Consider the following 20,831-nt stretch of genomic DNA (forward strand, 5'->3'; position numbering starts at 1 on the left):
CATTTAAATTTAAGCTTGAACACCTCCGCTTGCTGCTCAAAGAGGTTTTAGCTGCTCTGAATGACTGTGATACAATTGCAGTGCCAGAGAAATTGTGTAGACTGGATAAATACTATGCAGTGCCGGTGTGTACTGATGTTTTTCCAATACCTAAAAGGTTTACAGAAATTATTACTAAGGAATGGGATAGACCAGGTGTGACATTCTCTCCCCCTCCTATTTTTAGAAAAATGTTTTCAATAGACGCCACCACATGGGACTTATGGCAGACAGTCCCTAAGGTGGAGGGAACAGTTTCTACTCTAGCAAAGCGTACTACTATCCCTGTCGAGGACAGTTGTGCTTTTTTAGATACAATGGATAAGAAATTAGAAGGTTACCTTAAAAAAATGTTTATTCAACAAGGTTTTATCCTACAGCCCCTTGCATGCATTGCTTCTGTCACTGCTGCTGCAGCGTTCTGGTTTGAGTCTCTGGGAGAGGCTTTACAGGTAGCGACTCCATTGGATGACATACTTGGCAAGCTTAGGGCACTTAAGCTAGCCAATTCTTTTGTTTCTGATGCCATTGTTCATTTGACTAAACTAACGACTAATAATTCTGGTTTTGCTATACAGGCGCGCAGGGCGCTATGTCTTAAATCATGGTCAGCTGACGTGACTTCAAAATCTAATCTGCTTAACATTTCCTTCAAGGGGCAGACCCTATTCGGGCCTGGTTTGAAGGAGATTATTGCTGATATCACTGGAGGAAAAGGTCATGCCCTTCCTCAGGACAGGTCCAAATCAAGGGCCCAACAGTCTAATTTTTGTGCCTTTCGAAACTTCAAGGCAGGTGCAGCATCAACTTCCTCTAATGCAAAACAAGAGGGAACTTTTGCTCAGTCCAAGACGGTCTGGAGACCAAACCAGACCTGGACCAAAGGTAAGCAGGCCAAAAAGCCTGTTGCTGCCTCTAACACAGCATGAAGGAACAACCCCCTATCTGGTAACGGATCTAGTAGGGGGCAGACTTTCACTCTTTGCCCAGGCGTGGGCAAGAGATGTCCAGGATCCCTGGGCGCTGGAAATTATATCCCAGGGATATCTTCTGGACTTCAAAGCTTCTCCCCCAAAGCTTCACAATTATCTGCAAACCAGATAAAGAGAGAGGCATTCTTACACTGTGTACGAGACCTAGTTATGGGAGTGATCCATCCAGTTCCAAAGGAGGAACAGGGACAGGGTTTTTACTCAAATCTGTTTGTGGTTCCCAAAAAAGAGGAAAGCTTCAGACCAATTTTGGATCTACCGATCTTAAACAAATTCCTCAGAGTTCCATCATTCAAGTTTGAGACTATTCGTACCATCCTACCTATGATCCAGGAGGGTCAATATATGACTACAGTGGATTTAAAGGATGCTTATCTTCACATTCCGATACACAAAGATCATCATCAGTTTCTCAGGTTTGTCTTTCTAGACAGGCATTACCAGTTTGTAGCCCTTCCTTTTGGATTAGCTACAGCCCCAATAATCTTTATGAAGGTTCTGGGGTCGCTACTGGCGGTCCTAAGACCGCAGGGCATATCAGTGGCCCATTATTTAGACGACATCCTGATACAGGCGTCAAACTTCCAGATTGCCAAGTCTCATACGAAAATAGTACTGGCATTTCTGAGATCGCATGGGTGGAAGGTGAACGAGGAAAATAGTTCTCTATCCCCACTCACAAGAGTTTCCTTCCTAGGGACTCTGATAGATTCTGTAGAAATGAAAATTTACCTGATGGAGTCCAGGTTATCAAAGCTTCTAAATTCCTGTCATGTTCTTCATTCCATTCCACACCCTTCGGTGGCTCAGTGCATGGAAGTAATCAGCTTAATGCTAGCGGCAATTGACATAGTGCCGTTTGCAAGCTTACATCTCAGACCACTGCAACTATGCATGCTCAGTTAGTGGAACGAGGATTACACAGATTTGTCCCCTCTACTAAATCTGGATCAAAAGACCAGGGATTCTCTTCTCTGGTGGCTATCTCGGGTCCATCTGTCCAAAGGTATGACTTTTTGCAGGCCAGATTGGACAATTGTAACAGATGCCAGCCTTCTAGGTTGGGGTGCAGTCTGGAACTCCCTGAAGGCTCAGGGATCGTGGACTCAGGAGGAGACACTCCTTCCAATAAATATTCTAGAACTAAGAGCAATATTCAATGCTCTTCTGGCTTGGCCTCAGCAACTCTGAGGTACATCAGATTTCAGTCGGACAACATCACGACTGTGGCTTACATCAACCATCAAGGGGGAACAAGAAGTTCCCTAGCCATGTTAGAAGTCTCAAAGATAATTTGGTGGACAGATATTCACTCTTGCCACCTATCAGCTATCCATATCCCAGGTGTAGAGAACTGGGAGGCGGATTTTCTAAGTCATCAGACTTTTCATCCGGGAGAGTGGGAACTCCATCCGGAGGTGTTTGCCCAATTGATTCATCGTTGGGGCAAACCAGAACTGGATCTCATGGCGTCTCGCCAGAACACCAAGCTTCCTTGTTACGGATCCAGGTCCAGGGATCCCAAGGCAACACTGATAGATGCTCTAGCAACGCCCTGGTCTTTCAACCTGGCTTATGTGTTTCCACCGTTTCCTCTGCTCCCTCGACTGATTGCCAAGGTCAAGCAGGAGAGAGCATCAGTGATTTTGATAGCGCCTGCGTGGCCACACAGGACCTGGTATGCAGATCTGGTGGACATGTCATCCTTTCCACCATGGACTCTGCCTCTGAGACAGGACCTTCTACTTCAGGGTCCTTTCAACCATCCAAATCTAATTTCTCTGAGACTGACTGCCTGGAGATTGAACGCTTGATTTTATCAAAGCGTGGCTTCTCCGAGTCAGTCATTGATACTTTAATACAGGCACGAAAGCCTGTTACCAGGAAAATTTACCATAAGATATGGCGTAAATATCTTTATTGGTGTGAATCCAAAGATTACTGGTCAGGATTCCCAGAATATTATCCTTACTTCAAGATGGTTTGGAAAAAGGATTGTCAGCTAGTTCCTTAAAAGGACAGATTTCTGCTCTGTCTATTCTTTTGCACAAGCGTCTGGCAGATGTTCCAGACGTTCAGGCATTTTGTCAGGCTTTGGTTAGAATCAAGCCTGTGTTTAAACCTGTTGCTCCCCCATGGAGCTTAAATTTGGTTCTTAAGGTTATTCAAGGTGTTCCGTTTGAACCTCTTCATTCCATAGATATCAAACTTTTATCTTGGAAAGTTCTTTTTTTGGTAGCTATTTCCTCGGCTCGTAGAGTCTCTGAGTTATCTGCTTTACAATGTGATTCTCCTTATCTGTTCTTCCATACAGATAAGGTAGTCCTGCGTACCAAACCTGGGTTTTTACCTAAGGTGGTATCTAACAAGAATATCAATCAAGAGATTGTTGTTCCATCCTTGTGTCCTAATCCTTCTTCAAAGAAGGAACATCTATTACACAATCTGGGCGTGGTTCGTTATTTAAAGTATTATTTACAAGCTACTAAAGATTTTCGTCAAACATCTGCTTTCTTTGTTGTCTACTCTGGACAGAGGAAAGGCCAAAAGGCCTCGGCAACTTCTTTTTCGCTTTGGCTAAGAAGTATAATACGCTTAGCTTATGAGACTGCTGGCCAGCAGCCTCCTGAAAGGATTACAGCTCATTCTACTAGAGCTGTGGCTTCCACTTGAGCCTTTAAAAATGAGGCTTCTGTTGAACAGATTTGCAAGGCGGCGACTTGGTCTTCGCTTCATACTTTTTCAAAATTCTATAAATTCAATACTTTTGCTTCTTCGGAGGCTATTTTTGGGAGAAAGGTTTTACAGGCAGTGGTACCTTCCGTTTAAGTACCTGCCTTGTCCCTCCCTTCATCTGTGTACTTTAGCTTTGGTATTGGTATCCCACAAGTAATGAATGATCCGTGGACTAGATACACCTTACAAGAGAAAACATAATTTATGCTTACTTGATAAATTTATTTCTCTTGTGGTGTATCCAGTCCACGGCCTGCCCTGTCATTTTAAGGCAGGTATTTTTTAACTTTAAACTACAGTCACCACTGCACCCTATGGTTTCTCCTTTCTCTTGCTTGTCTTCGGTCAAATGACTGGAGGTTGCAGTTAGGGGAGGAGCTATATAGACAGCTCTGCTGTGGGTGATCCTCTTGCAACTTCCTGTTGGAAATGAGAATATCCCGCAAGTAATGGATGATCCGTGGACTGGATACACCACAAGAGAAATAAATTTATCAGGTAAGCATACATTATGTTTTTCTCAAGCCAAGTCTACCTGGTGACCCAACCAGGCTTGGAACAAGGGTAAACAACCCAAGAAGCCTGCTGCTGCTACCAAGACAGCATGAAGGGGCGGCCCCCGATCCCAGACCTGATCTTGTAGGGGGCAGTCTCTCTCTCTGTGTCCAGGCTTGGATAAGAGACATTCAGGATCGTGTCTCAATGTATCAGTTGGAGTTCAAAAACTCCTTCCCCAGAGGAAGGTTTCTTCTTTCACGATTATCTGTCGACCAGATAAAAAGAGAGGCGTTCTTACGCTGTGTAAGAGATCTCTCTCTCTCTCTCTCTCTCATGGGAGTAATATGCCCCGCTCCAATTCAGGAACAGGGGCAGGGGTTTTACTCAAAACTATTTGTGGTTCCCAAAATAGATTGAACATTTAGACCCATTTTAGATCTCAAAAGTCTAAAAAATTTCTCAGAGTTCCATCCTCAAGATGGAAACTATTCAGACCATTCTTCCATTGATCCAGGAGGGTCAATATAGGACTACCGTGGATCTAAAGGATGCATTTCTTCATATCCCTATCCACAAAGATCATCACAAGTTCCTGAGGTTTGCCTTCCTGGACAAACACTTTCAGTTTGTAGCCCTTCCTTTTGGACTGGCCACGGCACCCATAATTTTCACAAAGGTTATGGGGGCTCTGCTGGCGGTTCTAAGACCGCGGGGCATTGCTGTGGCGCCTTATCTGGACAATATCCTGATCCAGGCGTCGTCTTATCAGCTAGCAAAGTCCCATACCAACATTGTACTGTCCTTTCTAAGGACTCATGGGTGGAAGGTGAATCTCAAGAAAAGTTCACTAATTCCACAGACAAGGATTCCTTTCATGGGAACTCTAATTGACTCTCTATCCATCAACATCTTTTTGACGCAAGTCAGAAAATTTAAAAATCTGAATACATGCTGATCCCTTCAGTCCATTCCTCGGCCGTCAGTGGCTCAGTGCATGGGGGTAATTGGCTTAATGGTGGCAGCAATGGACATCATTCTGTTTGCTCATTTTCATCTCAGACCTCTACAACTGAACATGCTCAGACAGTTGAATGGAGAGTATGCAAATTTGTCTCCTCAAATACATCTAGAGCAGGAGACAAGGGAGTCTCTTCTGTGGTGGTTGTCACTGGATCAGCTATCTCAGGGGACATGCTTCCGCAGACCCTCATGGGAGATAGTGACAACGGATGCCAGTCTGATAGGATGGGGAGCAGTCTGGAATTCCTTGAAGGCTCAAGGTGTTTGGACTCAATTGGAGTCTCTTCTTCCCATCAACATTCTGGAGTTGAGAGCAATATTCAATGCACTTCTGGATTGGCCTCAGTTGGCTTCAATCAAATTCATTAGATTCCAGTCGGGCAACATCACAACTGTAGCCTACATAAATCATCAGGGAGGAACAAGTAGTTCCTTAGCAATGACAGAAGTAACCAGGATAATTCAGTGGGCGGAGAGTCACTCTTGTTATCTGTCAGCAATCCACATCCCAGGAGTAGACGATGGAGGCAGAATTTTTGAGCAGACAGACGTTTCATCCGGGGGAATGGGAACTCCATCTGGAAGTATTTGCCAGCTTGATTCTCAAATGGCGCAGGCTGGAGCTGGATCTCATGGCGTCTCGTCAGAACGCCAAGCTCTCGAGATACGGATCCAGGTCCAGGGATCCTCAGGCCGAACTGATAGATGCCTTGGCAATGCCTTGGTTGTTCAACCTAGCTTATGTGTTCCCTCCATTTGCTCTCCTTCCACAGGTGATTGCTCGAGTCAAACAGGACAGGGCTTCAGCGATTCTCATCGCAGGACTTGGTATGCCGATCTGGTGGACATGTCGTCTCTGCCACCGTGGAAGCTCCCATTGAGGCAGGACTTTCTCATTCAGGGACCCTTCCATCATCCAAATCTAATTTCTCTGCAGCTGACTGCTTTGAGTTTGAACGCTTGATTTAATCTAAGCGAGGGTTCTCTGATTCGGTCATTGATACCTTGATTCAGGCACGTAAACCTGTTACTAGAAATATTTACCATAACATTTGGTGTAAATATCTTTATTGATGTGAATCCAAGGGCTACTCATGGAGTAAGGTTAGGATTCCCAGGATTTTATTGTTTCTCCAAGAAGGATTGGAGAAAGGGTTGTCAGCAATTCCTTAAAAGGACACATTTCTGCTTTGTCTATTTTGCTACACAAGCATCTGGCGGATGTTCCAAATGTTCAATCTTTTTCTCAGGCTCTGACTAGAATCAGGCCTGTGTTTAGACCAATTGCTCCTCCTTGAAGTTTGAACTTAGTTCTTAATGTTCTTCAAGGGGTTCCGTTTGAACCTATGCATTCCATAGATATTAAGTTTTTATCTTGGAAAGTTTTATTTTTGGTTGCTATCTCTTCCGCTCGCAGAGTTTCTGAGCTTTTGGCATTACAATGTGATTCTCCTTATCTTATTTTCCATGCAGACAAGGTAGTATTGCATACCAAACCTGGTTTTCTTCCTAAGGTGATTTCAAATAAACATATTAATCATGAAATTGTTGTTCCTTCCTTGTGTCCTAACCCTTCTTCTAAGAAGGAGTGACTATTACATAATTTGGACTTAGTCCGTGCCTTGAAGTTTTACTTACAGGCAACTAAAGAGTTTCGTGAATCCTTTTCCCTGTTTGTTGTTTTTTTTTCGGGGAAGCGCAGGGGTCAGAAAGCTACGACTACTTCTCTTTCTTTTTGGCTGAAGAGCATCATTCATTTTGCATAGGAAACTGCTGGACAGCAGCCTCCTGAACAAATTACGGCTCATTTCACTAGGGCTGTGGCTTCCTCATGGACATTTAAACCTGATGCTTTTGTGGAACAGGTTTGCAAAGCTGCAACTTGGTCGTCTAATCACACTTTTTCCAAATTTTACAAATTTGATACTTTTGCCTGGCTGAGGCTGCTTTTGGGAGAAAGGTTCTTCAAGAAGTGGTGCCTTCCATTTAGGTGCCCTGTCTTGTCCCTCCCGTTGCATCCGTGTACTATAGCTTTGGTATTGTATCCCACAAGTAAGGATGGAATCTGTGGACTCATCGTATCTTGTAAAAGAAAAGGGCAATTTATTCTTATCTGATTAATTTGTTTCTTTTACGATACAATGAGTCCATAGCCCTCCCTGTTTTTATGAGACAGGTCTTTATGTTTGTTAAACTTCAGTCACCTCTGCTCCTTTGCTTTTCCTTTCTCTTCCTAACTTCGGTCGAATGACTGGGTTGGGAGGGAAGGGAGGAGCTATTTATGCAGCTTTGCTGTTTAGCTCTTTGTCTCCTCCTGCTGACCAGGAGGCGATATCCCATAAGTAAGGATGAAATCCGTGGACTCATTGTATCGTAAAATAAACAAATTTATCAGGTAAGAATAAATTTCCCTTTTCTTCTACTAGATACAAGTCCACAGATTCATCCTTACTTGTGGGATATTATCCTCCTGCTAACAGGAAGTGGCAAAGTGCACCACAACAGAGCTGTATATATATATAGCTCCTCCCTTCTCTCCACCCCCAGTCATTCTCTTTGCCTATACTATTGGCACAAACATTTTTTTTTTTTTAATCACTGGTTGCTGGGCATTGTGCTGGGGGTTTCACATGGCTTTATTGTACATTTAGGATACTTAAACCCACATGGCTAGTTTCTATACCACTTCCTTGCGATTTTTAGGCTGAGAGTACATCACATATGATGGGTGGGGCCTAATTTTCACGCCTCAGATGTGCAGTTAATCTTCACAAGAAGGCAGCAAACTTCAGCTTCGGTTGGGCCCAGACTGAGAGATAGGCTACCAGAGTCATAGTGAGACTTGTCAGACCCCTGAGGGCAGGTAGGCGCCACAGCAGAGCTGTGGCAAGGGGCAGGGGGTTGTTAAGTTGTTTTTCATAACATTTTGGGAATTTTGTTTTTTTCTTATAGAGGGTTAATTTGTCCCTTCCTTGTGGTGCAATATTGGGCTACAATATAAGAAGGATATATGCTAAAATTGTGAGCGTTATAACATTTTGAAGCAGTATCATTTTTCAAACTTGGTGTTTTTTTTGAATACATAAATTGTTTTCAAGACTTTGTGGTTATAGCTAGCATTTTCAACATGTCTGACATTGAGGAAAGTCAATGCTCTATGTGTTTAGAAGCCATTGTGGAACCCCCACTTACATTGTGTCCCTCTTGTACTGAAAGGGCCTTACATTGCAAAGAACATATTTTAGGTGATAAAAGTATGTCTAAGGATGATTCTCAGTCTGAAGAAAAGGTGATGCCATCCAATTCTCCCCAAGTGTCACAACCTTTAACGCCCACTTAAGCGACGCCAAATACTTCTAGTGCGTCTAATTCTTTTACTCTGCAAGATATGGCTGCAGTTATGTCTACTACCCTTACAGAGGTATTATCTAAACTGCCAGGTTTACAGGGTAAGCACAGTAGGTCCGGTATTAAGGTAAATGCTGAGCCCTCTTATGCTTTATTGGCCATTTCCAATGTACCCTCACAGTGTTCTTATTTGGGGGTCGGCGACTCACTGTCTGAGGGAGAGCTTTCAGATTCAGGAAATGTGTTACCTCAGACAGATTCAGACATGATGTCCTTTAAATTTAAGCTTGAACACCTCCGCCTGTTACTCCGGGAAGTTTTAGTGACTCTGGATGATTGCGACTCTATTGTGATACCACCAGAGAAATTGTGTAAGATGGATAAATATCTAGAGGTACCTACTTACACTGATGATTTTCCAGTCCCTAAAATAATTTCGGACATTGTTACATACAGAGGAATGGGATAGACCAGGCATTCCGTTCTCTCCCCTTTCTAATTTTAAGAAAATGTTTCCCGTATCTGACACCATTCGGGATCCTTGGCAAACGGTCCCTAAGGTGGAGGGAGCTATTTCTACCCTAGCTAAGCGTACAACTATACCTATTGAGGACAGTTGTGCTTTCAAAGATCCTATGGATAAAAAAATAGAGGGTCTTCTATATAAATTGTTTATTCATCAGGGTTTTCTTCTGCAACCTATAGCGTGCATTGTTCCAGTTACTACTGCAACAGCTTTTTGGTTTGAGGCTCTAGAGGAGTCTCTTAAGGTTGAGACCCCATTAGATGATATTTTGGATAGAATTAAGGCTCTCAAGCTGGCTGATTCTTTTATTACCGATGCCACTTTTCAAATGGCTAAATTAACGGCAAAAAAATGCAGGTTTTGCCATTTTAGTGCGTAGAGCATTATGGCTTAAATCTTGGTCTGCTGATGTGTCATAAAAATCTAAGCTTTTAGCTATTCCTTTTAAAGGTAAGACCCTATTCAGACCTGAATTGAAGGAAATCATTGCTGACATTACTGGAAGTAAAGGTCATGCCCTTCCTCAGGATACGACTGTTATGATGAGGGCTAAACAAAATAATTTTCGTTCCTTTCAAAACTTTAAAGGAGGACCCTCTACTTCCTTTTCCGCCACAAAGCAGGAGGGGAATTTTGCTCATTGCAAATCAGTCTGGAGAACTAACCAGGCCTGGAATAAAGGTAAACAAGCCAAGAAGCCCCGCTGCTGCTACCAAGACAGCATGAAGGGGCAGCCCCCGATCTGGGACCGTATTTAGTAGGGGGCAGACTTTCTCTCTTCGCTCAGGCTTGGGCAAGGGATGTTCAGGATCCCTGGGCATTATAAATTGTGACCCAGGGGGGTATCAGCTGGAATTAAATGATTTTCTCCCAAGAGGGAGATTTCATCTTTCACGTTTGTCTGTAGACCAGGCAAAAAGAGTCATCCTTACGCTGTGTAAAAGACCTCTATACCATGGGGGTAATTTGTCCAGTTCCAAAACTAGAACAGGGACATGGGTTTTACTCAAATCTGTTTGTGGTTCCCAAAAAAGAGGGAACTTTCAGACCGATTTTAGATCTCAAATGCCTAAGCAAATTTCTCAGAGTCTCATCGTTCAAGATGGAGACTATACAAACAATTTTACCAATGATCCAGGAGGGTCAATATATGACCACTGTGGACCTGAAGGATGCGTATCTTCACATTCCTATCCACTAGGGTCATCATCAGTTTATAAGGTTCGCCTTTCTGGACAAACACTATTGATGTGCGGCCCTTCCCTTCGGGTTGGCCACAGCTCCCAGAATCTTCACAAAGGTGCTAGGGTCCCTTCTGGCGGTTCTCAGGCCGCGGGGCATAGCAGCGGCGCCCTATCTGGACAATATTTTGATTCAGGCGTCAACTTATCATCTGACCAAATTTCACACGGACATTGTGTTGGCATTTCTAAGAACTCACAGTTGGAAAGTGAATATAGAAAAGAGTTCACTAGTTCCACTAACAAGAGTTCCATTTTTGGGAACTCTGATAGACTCGGAAGACATGAAAATATTTTTGACGGTTGTCAGAAAGTCAAAGATTCTAAATACTTGCCGAGCGCTTCAGTCCATTCCTCGGCCATCAGTGTCTCAGTGTATGGAAGTCATTGGATTAATGGTAGCGGCAATGGACATTGTTCGTGTGCATGCTTTCATCTCAGACCACTGCAGCTGTGCATGCTCAGAAAGTGGAATGGGGATTATGCAAATTTATCTCCTCAGATGAATCTGGATCAAGAGACCAGAAACTCTCTTCTTTGGTGGTTGTCACAGGATCATCTGTCCCAGGGAATGTGCTTCCGCAGGCCAGCATGGGTAATAGTGACGACGGACGCCAGCCTCTTGGGCTGGGGTGCAGTCTGGAATTCCCTGAAGGCTCAGGGTGTTTGGACTCAGGAGGAGTCTCTTCTACCAATCAATATTCTGGAGCTGAGAGCAATATTCAACACGCTTCAGGCGTGGCCTCAGTTGGCTTTGGCCAAATTCATAAGATTCCAATCGGACAATATCACAACTGTAGCATATATCAATCATCAAGGGGGAACAAGGAGTTCTCTAGCGATGATAGAGGTTTCAAAGATAATCCGATGGGTGGAGGCTCAATCTTGCCATCTATCAGCAATCTATATCCCAGGAGTAGAACTGGGAAGCAGATTTTCTAAGTCGTCAGACTTTTCATCTGGGGGAGTGGGAGCTCCATCCGGAGGTGTTTGCATCATTGATTTAGCAATGGGGCACACCAGAATTGGATCTGATGGCATCTCGTCAGAATGCCAAACTTCCTTGTTACAGGTCCAGGTCAAGGGATCCACAAGCTGTACTGATAGATGCTCTAGCAGTTCCTTGGTCGTTCGACCTGGCTTATGTGTTTCCACCATTTCCTCTCCTGCCTCATGTGATTGCAAGACACCTGCATGGCCGCACAGGACTTGGTATGCAGATCTAGTGGACATGTCCTCTCTGCCACCATGGAAACTTCCGTTGAGACAGGACCTTCTCATTCAAGGTCCGTTCCAATATCCGAATCTAAATTCTCTGCAGCTGATTGCCTGGAGATTGAACACTTGATCTTATCTAAGTGGGGATTCTCTGAGTCGGTCATTGATACTTTGATTCAGGCTCGCAAGCCTGTCACTATTAAGATTTGCCATAAGATATGGCGTAAATATCTTTATTGGTGTGAATCCAAGGGCTACTCATGGAGTAGGGTTAAGATTCTTAGGATTTTGTCCTTTCTCCAAGACGGATTGGAGAACAGATTATCAGCTAGTTATTTAAAGGGACACATTTCTGCCTTGTCAATTCTACTACATAAGCGTCTGGTGGATGTCCCAGACGTTCAGTCTTTTTGTCAGGCTTTAATCAGAATCAAGCCTGTATTTAAACCTATTGCTCCGCCATGGAGTTTGAATTTAGTTCTTAATGTTCTTCAAGGGGTTCCGTTTGAACCCATGCAATCCATAGATATTAAGCTTTTATCTTGGGAAGTTTTGTTTTTAGTTGCTATCTCTTCTGATAGAAGAGTTTTTGAGCTTTCTGCGTTACAATGTGATTCACCTTATCTTATATTCCATTCTGATAAGGTGGTTTTGCGTACCACACCTGGATTCCTTCCTAAGGTTTTTTCAAATAAGAATATTAATCAGGTAATTGTTGTTCCTTTTTTTGTGTCCTAATCCTCCTCCTAAGAAGGAGCGTTTGTTACATAACTTGGACGTGGTTCGTGCCTTGAAGTTTTACTTACATGCGACCAATGATTTCCGTCAAACATCTTCTCTATTCATTGTTTATTCTGGAAAGCATAGGGGTCAAAAAGCTACGGCTACCTCTCTTTCTTTTTGGCTGAAAAGCATCATCCGCCTGGCTTACGAGACTGCTGGACAGCAGCTTCCTGAAAAGGTTACGGCTCCTTTTACTAGAGCTGTGGCTTCCACATGGGCTTTTAAAAATGTTGCTTCTGTTGAACAGATTTGTAAGGCTGCAACTTGGTCCCCCCTCTTCATACTTTTTCCAAATTTTCCAAATTTGATACTTTCGCTTCTTCTGAGGCTATTTTTTGGAGAAAAGTTCTTCAAGCAGTGGTGCCTTTCATTTAGGTATCTGTCTTGTCCCTCCCGTTCATCCGTGTCCTGTTGCTTTGGTATTGTATCCCAGAAGTAAGGATGAATCCATGGACTCGTCGTATCTAGTAGAAGAAAAAGAAATTTATATTTTAGACAGATTATATTTTTGTTTTTCAAAACTTCAGGCACCTCTGCACCTTTTAGCTTTTCTTTTTCTCTTGCTATACCTTCGGTCGAATGACTGGGGGTGGAGAGAAGGGAGGAACTATATATACAGCTCTGCTTTGGTGCTCTTTGCCACTTCCTGTTAGCAGGAGGATAATATCCCACAAGTAAGGATGAATCTGTGGACTTGTCATATCGTAGAAGAAATCAATTTATCAGGTAAGCATACATTTCCTTTTTTCCACCCTGACCTAAAGTCTCTGAACTTGATGGCATGGAAATTAAATGTTTAGTTCATGGACACAAATGTTTATCTGATTCAATGAATGAAACCTTAATTCAGGCATGCAACTAGGAAGGCCTTTATTTCTTGGTGGATGGTACATTTTTTCCTGGCATTCTTTTAGAATTTATAGAATTCTGCAGTTTCTACATGATAAGTCATTGATGAAGTTACATCACTGATGACAAATTACTTTTGACTTGCTATTGTTGTTCGGGAGTGGTGGTGAGGCTTCAATTTTTTTCTTGGCACCGGTTTGGTACATACATGTTCCTGAAGGGATTTCCGGTGGGGAGCACAGTGCACACAGCATGAAGAATGCTGATGTGGGTGTAGGATAGGCAGTAGTGAAAATTCGGAGTGTTTACCTTACTTAAAGCAACTTTCTACAGAATAATCTGGATAAGGGTCTATCTGCCAGTTCTCTGATCAGGGATATTTCCGACCTTTCAGTCTTTTTATATAGTGAGATTGCTAATCTTCCAGACATTAATGGTTTTGTTCAGGCTTTGGCTTGTATAAAATCTGTAATCAAGTTGATTTCTGCTTCATGGAATCTTAGCTTGGTTTTGGAGTTTTGCAGTCTCCTCCTTTTGAACCTATACATATGGTGGACATTAAGCTGCTTTCTTGGAAGGCTTTATTTTGGCAATTTTCTGCTAGGAAAAAAAAAATTAAAAAAAATTCTGAGTTATCTGCTCTTTCTTGTGATCATCCTTATCTTATTTTTCATCAGGACAAGGCAGTTTTGCAAACTACTTTTGAATTTTTGCCTAAGACTGTTTCTTCCGATATCATTAGCAGAGAGCTTGTTGTCCCTTTCTTATATCTTGATCCTAAGAATGCTTCAGAGAGATTTTAGCATATTAGAGATGTTGTTAGTCCCTTGTAATATTACATTGATGCTACTGATAACGTTGGACACATTTCTAGTTTGTTCATTCTCCTTTTTGGTTCTAGAAAGTTAGTTTTCACTGTTTCTTTGGCTTTTCTTGATTGAAACTTTTGATTTACAGGACTTTTTTTGGAAGCAGGTAAGCCTCCACCAAAATAGATTATTTCTTATTCTACTTGGTCAGTTGCCACTTCTTGGACCTTCAAGGATGAGGCTTCAGTTTACCAGATTTACAAGACAGTTACTTAGTGGGCTTTGCATACTTTTACAAAACTCTACAATTTTGGTGTTTTTGCTTCTTTCAAGGCAGATTTTGTTGGGGAGGTTCCTTTAGGCAGCTTGATTTTTTTTTCTTTTTCTCAGTTCAAGAAAGGTTTGTTAATCCCTCCGTTTAAATCAATACTTGTGAACTTCATGCATGAGAATAATTATTAAATAGTACACATGCATTTTATTTTTCTTTAAAGGGACAGTCAACACCATATTTTTTGTTGTTTAAAAAGAAACATAATCCCTTTATTACCCGTTCCCCAGTTTTGCACAACCAACACACTTATATTAATATAGCTTTTACCTCTGTAATTATCTTGTATCTAAGCTTCTGCTGACTGCCCCCTTATTTTAGTTCTTTTGACAGACATGCAGTTTAGCCAATCAGTGCTCAGTCCTAGGTCACTTTACGTGCATGAGCTCAATGTTATCTATATGAAACATGTGAACTAATGCCCTCTAGTGGTCAAAATGCATTCAGATTAGAGGCAGTCTTCAAGGTCTAAGAAATTAGCATATGAACCTCCTAGTTTTAGCTTTCAACTAAGAATAGCGAGAGAACAAAGCAAAATTGGTGATAAAAGTAAATTTGGAAGTTATTTAAAATTGCATGCCCTATTTAAATCATGAAAGTTTTTTTGGGACTTGACTGTCCCTTTAAAGACATATTTAAAGGTTTCTGTATTTTTATTGTAGATATAGACATTTGATTGTTGAAAAATGTAATATGACACGATGCAAACATAATATAGTATAGGAACTTGAAGAAGTAAAATATGAATAATTTTCAACCAGTCAGTTTTATAAAAATACAAATGCTAATATGTTATAGTTTTTAAATAGAGATTGCAAATATTCCTGTAATATCAAAGCTTTCCAATTTTTTTTTTTTTTTTTTTTTCAGAAATGAGAATACTGTTGAGCAACAAGTTATCCCTGAATCCTACACAGTAGAACATATCTCCTTTGAACCACAAACCAAATCTGATTTTTTCTCAGACTCTCAAGAGCTTAACCTTCATACATCACAATTGCAGCAACCAGAATCTGTTGAATTTCTTCAATCTGAAGAATTATCTATCTCAGTTTCTTGCTTTCAGCAATCACAAAATCAGTACTCTGTGGCAGAGGACACCCCTAATGCTGATACTTACCCTACCTTAAGCAGAAGCATTTCAAATGATTCAATTCAAAACCTAAAACTGGAGAAGAGAAGTGTTGAGGCAGTGACCTTGAACCCCAAAGTTCCCATTAGACTATCTGAACCCATACAAGATGATGCAGATGACAAAGCAATTAAAGAGTGTTTTCAGTCACCCAAACCCACAGAAGTTTGCAAAAGTGAGAAACCATTCAAAGCCAAGTCTGAAACTAGATGGGGTCCTCGCCCAGGGTCCAGAGGCAGAGAGGATAGACCTGTGAGAAGGTCTGGCCCAATAAAGAAGCCTGTTCTTCGTGATATGAAAGAAGAAAGGGAACAGAGGAAAGAAAAAGAAGAGGAACATTTTTATCATGATAAACCTGTTAAACAAGAGAAAACAGAAAGGAAATCCTTAACTTCACCAAATCCTCTAGATGAAATTCCTATGCCTGAACAGCAGCAACCAATCCCAGAAACAGAGTCTCAACCTAATGCATCACAATCAAGCTTGTTGCATTTAGAAACATTAGCAGAAAATACTGTGGGGTCTGTTTCCAAACCTTTGGTACAGCCAGTATTAGTCACTCATTCAAATAAGGAAGATAAGAATATGCAAGTGGTACCCAAAGAACAGTCTTTTGATACATCTAAACTAGAAACCAAACCTCCAGTAGCATCCATTCCATCACATGCCACAGTACCACATCGTAGGGAGCATGGACTTCCTCCCAGGTCATTTAGAAAGGAATTTAGGGATAGAGATTGGTTTCCAGATCAAGGATACCGTGGAAGAAGCCGTGGTGAATATTACTCCAGAGGCCGAAGCTACAGGGGGTCATATGGTGGAAGAAGCAGAGGAGTAAGAGGGCCAAGTCGTGACTACCCGCATTATAGAGATACCAAGCAGCAAGACCTTCCTGGAGCCATAAGACATAGGGAAGAAAGTGAAACACGGAGTGAAAGTTCAGACTTTGAAGTAATGCCAAAAAGACGTAGACAACGAGGATCTGAAACAGAGACTGATAGCGAGGTTCATGAGAGTGCCAGTGACACTCCTTTGTCTGACAAAGAGGGTGTTGGCAGAATTATGCCCCATAGAGATGAGCGAAGTGAAGAAAAAAACCCACCAACTAATCTTCCAGTTTTAAAATCAGAATCTGTAGGATCAATGTCTGATATAAGGATTGAAAGATCTTTCTCTAGAGAGGATGACTCTAAAACGAGACCTGGCTTCTTGCCAAAAGGTGAGCCATCTCGAAGAGGAAGAGGTGTGAGTGGATTCCGACATAGAGGCAGAGAACCAGGAGTCCGTCCAGCACGGCCACCTCCACCTAGGAGACCTGGCTATAGGGACAATCAGTGGATTACAAGGCAACAGGAGTCCAGACATCCTCCACAGTCAAGGATGGATGAAGGTGTAATTAGGGAACAGGAGCACTTAACACTACCATCTAGGGATAAGAGACATTTGAACAAATATGAAAGAAAGTTTGATATAACAAAAGAGAGACCCAAGAAACAAAGGCTAGCACGTCCACCAAGGCAGGATAAGCCTCCTAGGTTCAGGCGTTTAAAAGAGAGAGACAGGGATGATACAGGTAAACCTGGAGAAACTATAGTTTCAAATCAAGGAGTTCCAGTTTTAGATGTTTCTCATGATCTTTCTTCAGATTTAACAGGAAACAAAACACCAGACCTTTCCAATCATAATTCTTCTGATCAGGCCAATGAGGAATGGGAAACTGCTTCTGAAAGCAGTGACTTCAATGAAAGGCGGGAGAGGGATGAAAATAAAGTAGCCTCTTCAACTACTACTCAGTTGCTTGTCCACACAAAGACACTAGAAGGTTTGACACAATCTCCTCCAAAGAGAGAGTGTACTAAAAGAAGCTTTTCCAGTCAAAGACCGGGAATAGATCGTCAGAATCGCCGTGTGAATGCTGGACCACAGAAACCTGGCAGACATTACTCTGGGCCAAGGGGTGAAAGAAGAAATGGTACCTCTTTACAGAGAGGAAAAAAAGGGTAAGAACAGGTTTGGAATGGCTAATATAGAGACAGTTAAGTGCCATGTTTTTTTTTTCAAATAATATCTCTCCTATATTTTTATTTTATTTCTTTATTTACATGTTCAACTAGATGTATACATATATACTATTACTGCTGGCTGGTTACTGGACTGGGTAACAATGCCTCCAAATAGCCTGCTGTAATAAGTTACACCTTTATTTTATAACGCTACGTCTTACTTGAAGTTGTTCAGTTCATACCATTTCTGTAAGTACAGTTGATTTAGAGCAGAAATTTATTTTGCAAATATGAAGATGACTTTCTACTTTAAGGATCCTGCCAGCTACTTTTGTCAAGTTCCTTACACAACAGGCCAACATATGGTCACCACTGTACATTTGAGAGTTTTATCTTAAAGTGATTGTCAATCCTAGCATTTGTGGAATGCTAGAATTGACCATTGGAACAAATACAGAGGCCTTTCATTCATGAAGTATAAAATACTGCATGGTGAAAGTTTATTTGTTTCAAGTGTTCGCCACACTGAGCTGCTCACGCAGCTTACAGCAGAACACTGTTTTGCTGAGAGGTGATATTTTCACCTCTTAGCCAATAGCCGTGCAGGAAATCTGGCTTTGTGCCTGCTGGAACACATGGCTATTTGCTAAGAGGTGGAAACGTTCTGATGTGGGCTGCTTGAGCAGCTCAGTGCGGGCCAACACTTGAAACAAATAAAGGAACTTTCAACATGAAATATTTTATAATTCAAAACTGAAAGTCCCTTTTTTTTTTGTTCCAAGGTCAATCCTGGCGTTTCACAAACGCTACAATTGACAATCACTTTGAAGGTTGTTGCTTACTCCATATTTTTTAGTCTCACCTATAAAGTAAGATCCTGCAGGAGCAGGATATCTCCAGATTGCTGATTACCTGTGCTATGTTGTCTCTACTGTTTTATTTTCCCTTGTAAAGGTGTATCCAGTCCACGGGTTCATCCATTACTTGTGGGATATTCTCCTTCCCAACAGGAAGCTGCAAGAGGACACCCACAGCAGAGCTGTCTATATAGCTCCTCCCCTAACTGCCACCCCAGTCATTCTCTTGCAGCTCTCAACAAGAAAGGAAGTATCAAGAGAGATGTGGTGAATTAGTGTAGTTTTCTTCTGTTATGTGTGATCAGTCCACGGGTCATCATTACTTCTGGGATATAACTCCTCCCCAACAGGAAATGCAAGAGGATTCACCCAGCAGAGCTGCATATAGCTCCTCCCCTCTACGTCACTCCCAGTCATTCTCTTGCACCCAACGACTAGATAGGATGTGTGAGAGGACTATGGTGACGAGGAAAGATTATACTTAGTTTTTATAACTTCAATCAAAAGTTTGTTATTTTACAATAGCACCGGAGCGTGTTATTGCCTCTCTGGCAGAGTTTGAAGAAGAATCTACCAGAGTTTTTACTATGATTTTAACCGGAGTAGTTAAGATCATATTGCTGTTTCTCGGCCATCTGAGGGAGGTAAAAGCTTCAGATCAGGGGACAGCGGGCAGATGAATCTGCATTGAGGTATGTAGCAGTTTTTATTTTCTGAATGGAATTGATGAGAAAATCCTGCCATACCGTTATAATGACATGTATGTATACTCTACACTTCAGTATTCTGGGGATGGTATTTCACTGGAATTACTCTGTTAAAAGTACATTAAACCTTTGAATAGGTATTTATTATGTTAAACGTTTTTGCTGGAATGTAGAATCGTTTGCATTTTCTGAGGTACTGAGTGAATAAATGTTTGGGCATTATTTTTCCACTTGGCAGTTGCTTGTTTTAAATTGTGACAGTTTCGTTTCTCTCTCACTGCTGTGTGTGAGGGGGAGGGGCCGTTTTTTTGGCGCTCTTTGCTACGCATCAAAAATTTCCAGTCAGTTACTCTTGTATTCCTGCATGATCCGGTTCATCTCTAACAGAACTCAGGGGTCTTCAAACTTCTTTGGAGGGAGGTAGATTCTCTCAGCAGAGCTGTGAGACTTATATATTGACTGTGATTAAAAGACGTTACTCTGTAATTTTTATGTTTCAAATTTCAAAGCAGGAGCAACACCAACTTCCACTGCACCAAAACAGGAAGGAGCTGTTGCTCGTTACAGACAAGGCTGGAAACCTAACCAGTCCTGGAACAAGGGCAAGCAGACCAGGAAACCTGCTGCTGCCCCAAAGACAGCATGAACCGAGGGCCCCCGATCCGGGACCGGATCTAGTGGGGGGCAGACTCTCTCTCTTCGCCCAGGCTTGGGCAAGAGATATTCAGGATCCCTGGGCGCTAGAGATCATATCTCAGGGATACCTCCTAGACTTCAAATTCTCTCCCCCAAGAGGGAGATTTCATCTGTCAAGGTTGTCAACAAACCAGATAAAGAAAGAAGCGTTTCTACGCTGTGTACAAGATCTGTTATTAATGGGAGTGATCCATCCGGTTCCGCGGTCGGAACAAGGACAAGGGTTTTACTCAAACCTGTTTGTGGTTCCCAAAAAAGAGGGAACTTTCAGGCCAATCTTGGATTTAAAGATCCTAAACAAATTCCTAAGAGTTCCATCGTTCAAAATGGAAACTATTCGGACAATCTTACCCATGATTCAAAAGGGTCAGTACATGACCACAGTGGACTTAAAGGATGCTTACCTTCACATACCGATTCACAAAGATCATTACCGGTATCTAAGGTTTGCCTTCTTAGACAGGCATTACCAGTTTGTAGCTCTTCCATTCGGATTGGCTACGGCTCCAAGAATCTTCACAAAGGTTCTGGGTGCCCTTCTGGCGGTACTAAGACCGCGAGGAATTTCGGTAGCTCCGTACCTAGACGACATTCTGATACAAGCTTCAAGCTTTCAAACTGCCAAGTCTCATACAGAGTTAGTTCTGGCATTTCTAAGGTCGCATGGATGGAAAGTGAACGAAAAGAAAAGTTCTCTCTTTCCTCTCACAAGAGTTCCATTCTTGGGGACTCTTATAGATTCTGTAGAAATGAAGATTTATCTGACAGAAGACAGATTAACAAAGCTTCTAAATGCATGCCGTGTCCTTCATTCCATTCAACTCCCGTCAGTAGCTCAATGCATGGAGGTGATCGGCTTAATGGTAGCAGCAATGGACATAGTACCCTTTGCACGTCTACATCTCAGACCGCTGCAATTGTGCATGCTGAGTCAGTGGAATGGGGATTACTCAGACTTGTCCCCTACTCTGAATCTGGATCAAGAGACCAGAAACTCTCTTCTATGGTGGCTTTCTCGGCCACATCTGTCCAGGGGGATGCCATTC

At 42.2% G+C, this 20,831-nt stretch overlaps 1 protein-coding gene across 1 annotated transcript in view; it reads left to right on the forward strand.

Moving 5' to 3' along the window:
* The window catches only part of LOC128640804 (protein PRRC2C), a 1,245,292-nt gene that overhangs the window by 189,536 nt on the left and 1,034,925 nt on the right, over window positions 1-20,831 (forward strand). Inside the window, exon 4 of the mRNA XM_053693223.1 lies at window positions 15,261-17,522. Within this exon, the coding sequence (XP_053549198.1) occupies window positions 15,261-17,522 (2,262 nt within the window). The remainder of the gene's footprint in view (window positions 1-15,260; window positions 17,523-20,831) is intronic.

This window comes from Bombina bombina, chromosome 10 (genome assembly GCF_027579735.1).
Source record: "Bombina bombina isolate aBomBom1 chromosome 10, aBomBom1.pri, whole genome shotgun sequence".
NCBI lineage: Eukaryota > Metazoa > Chordata > Amphibia > Anura > Bombinatoridae > Bombina > Bombina bombina.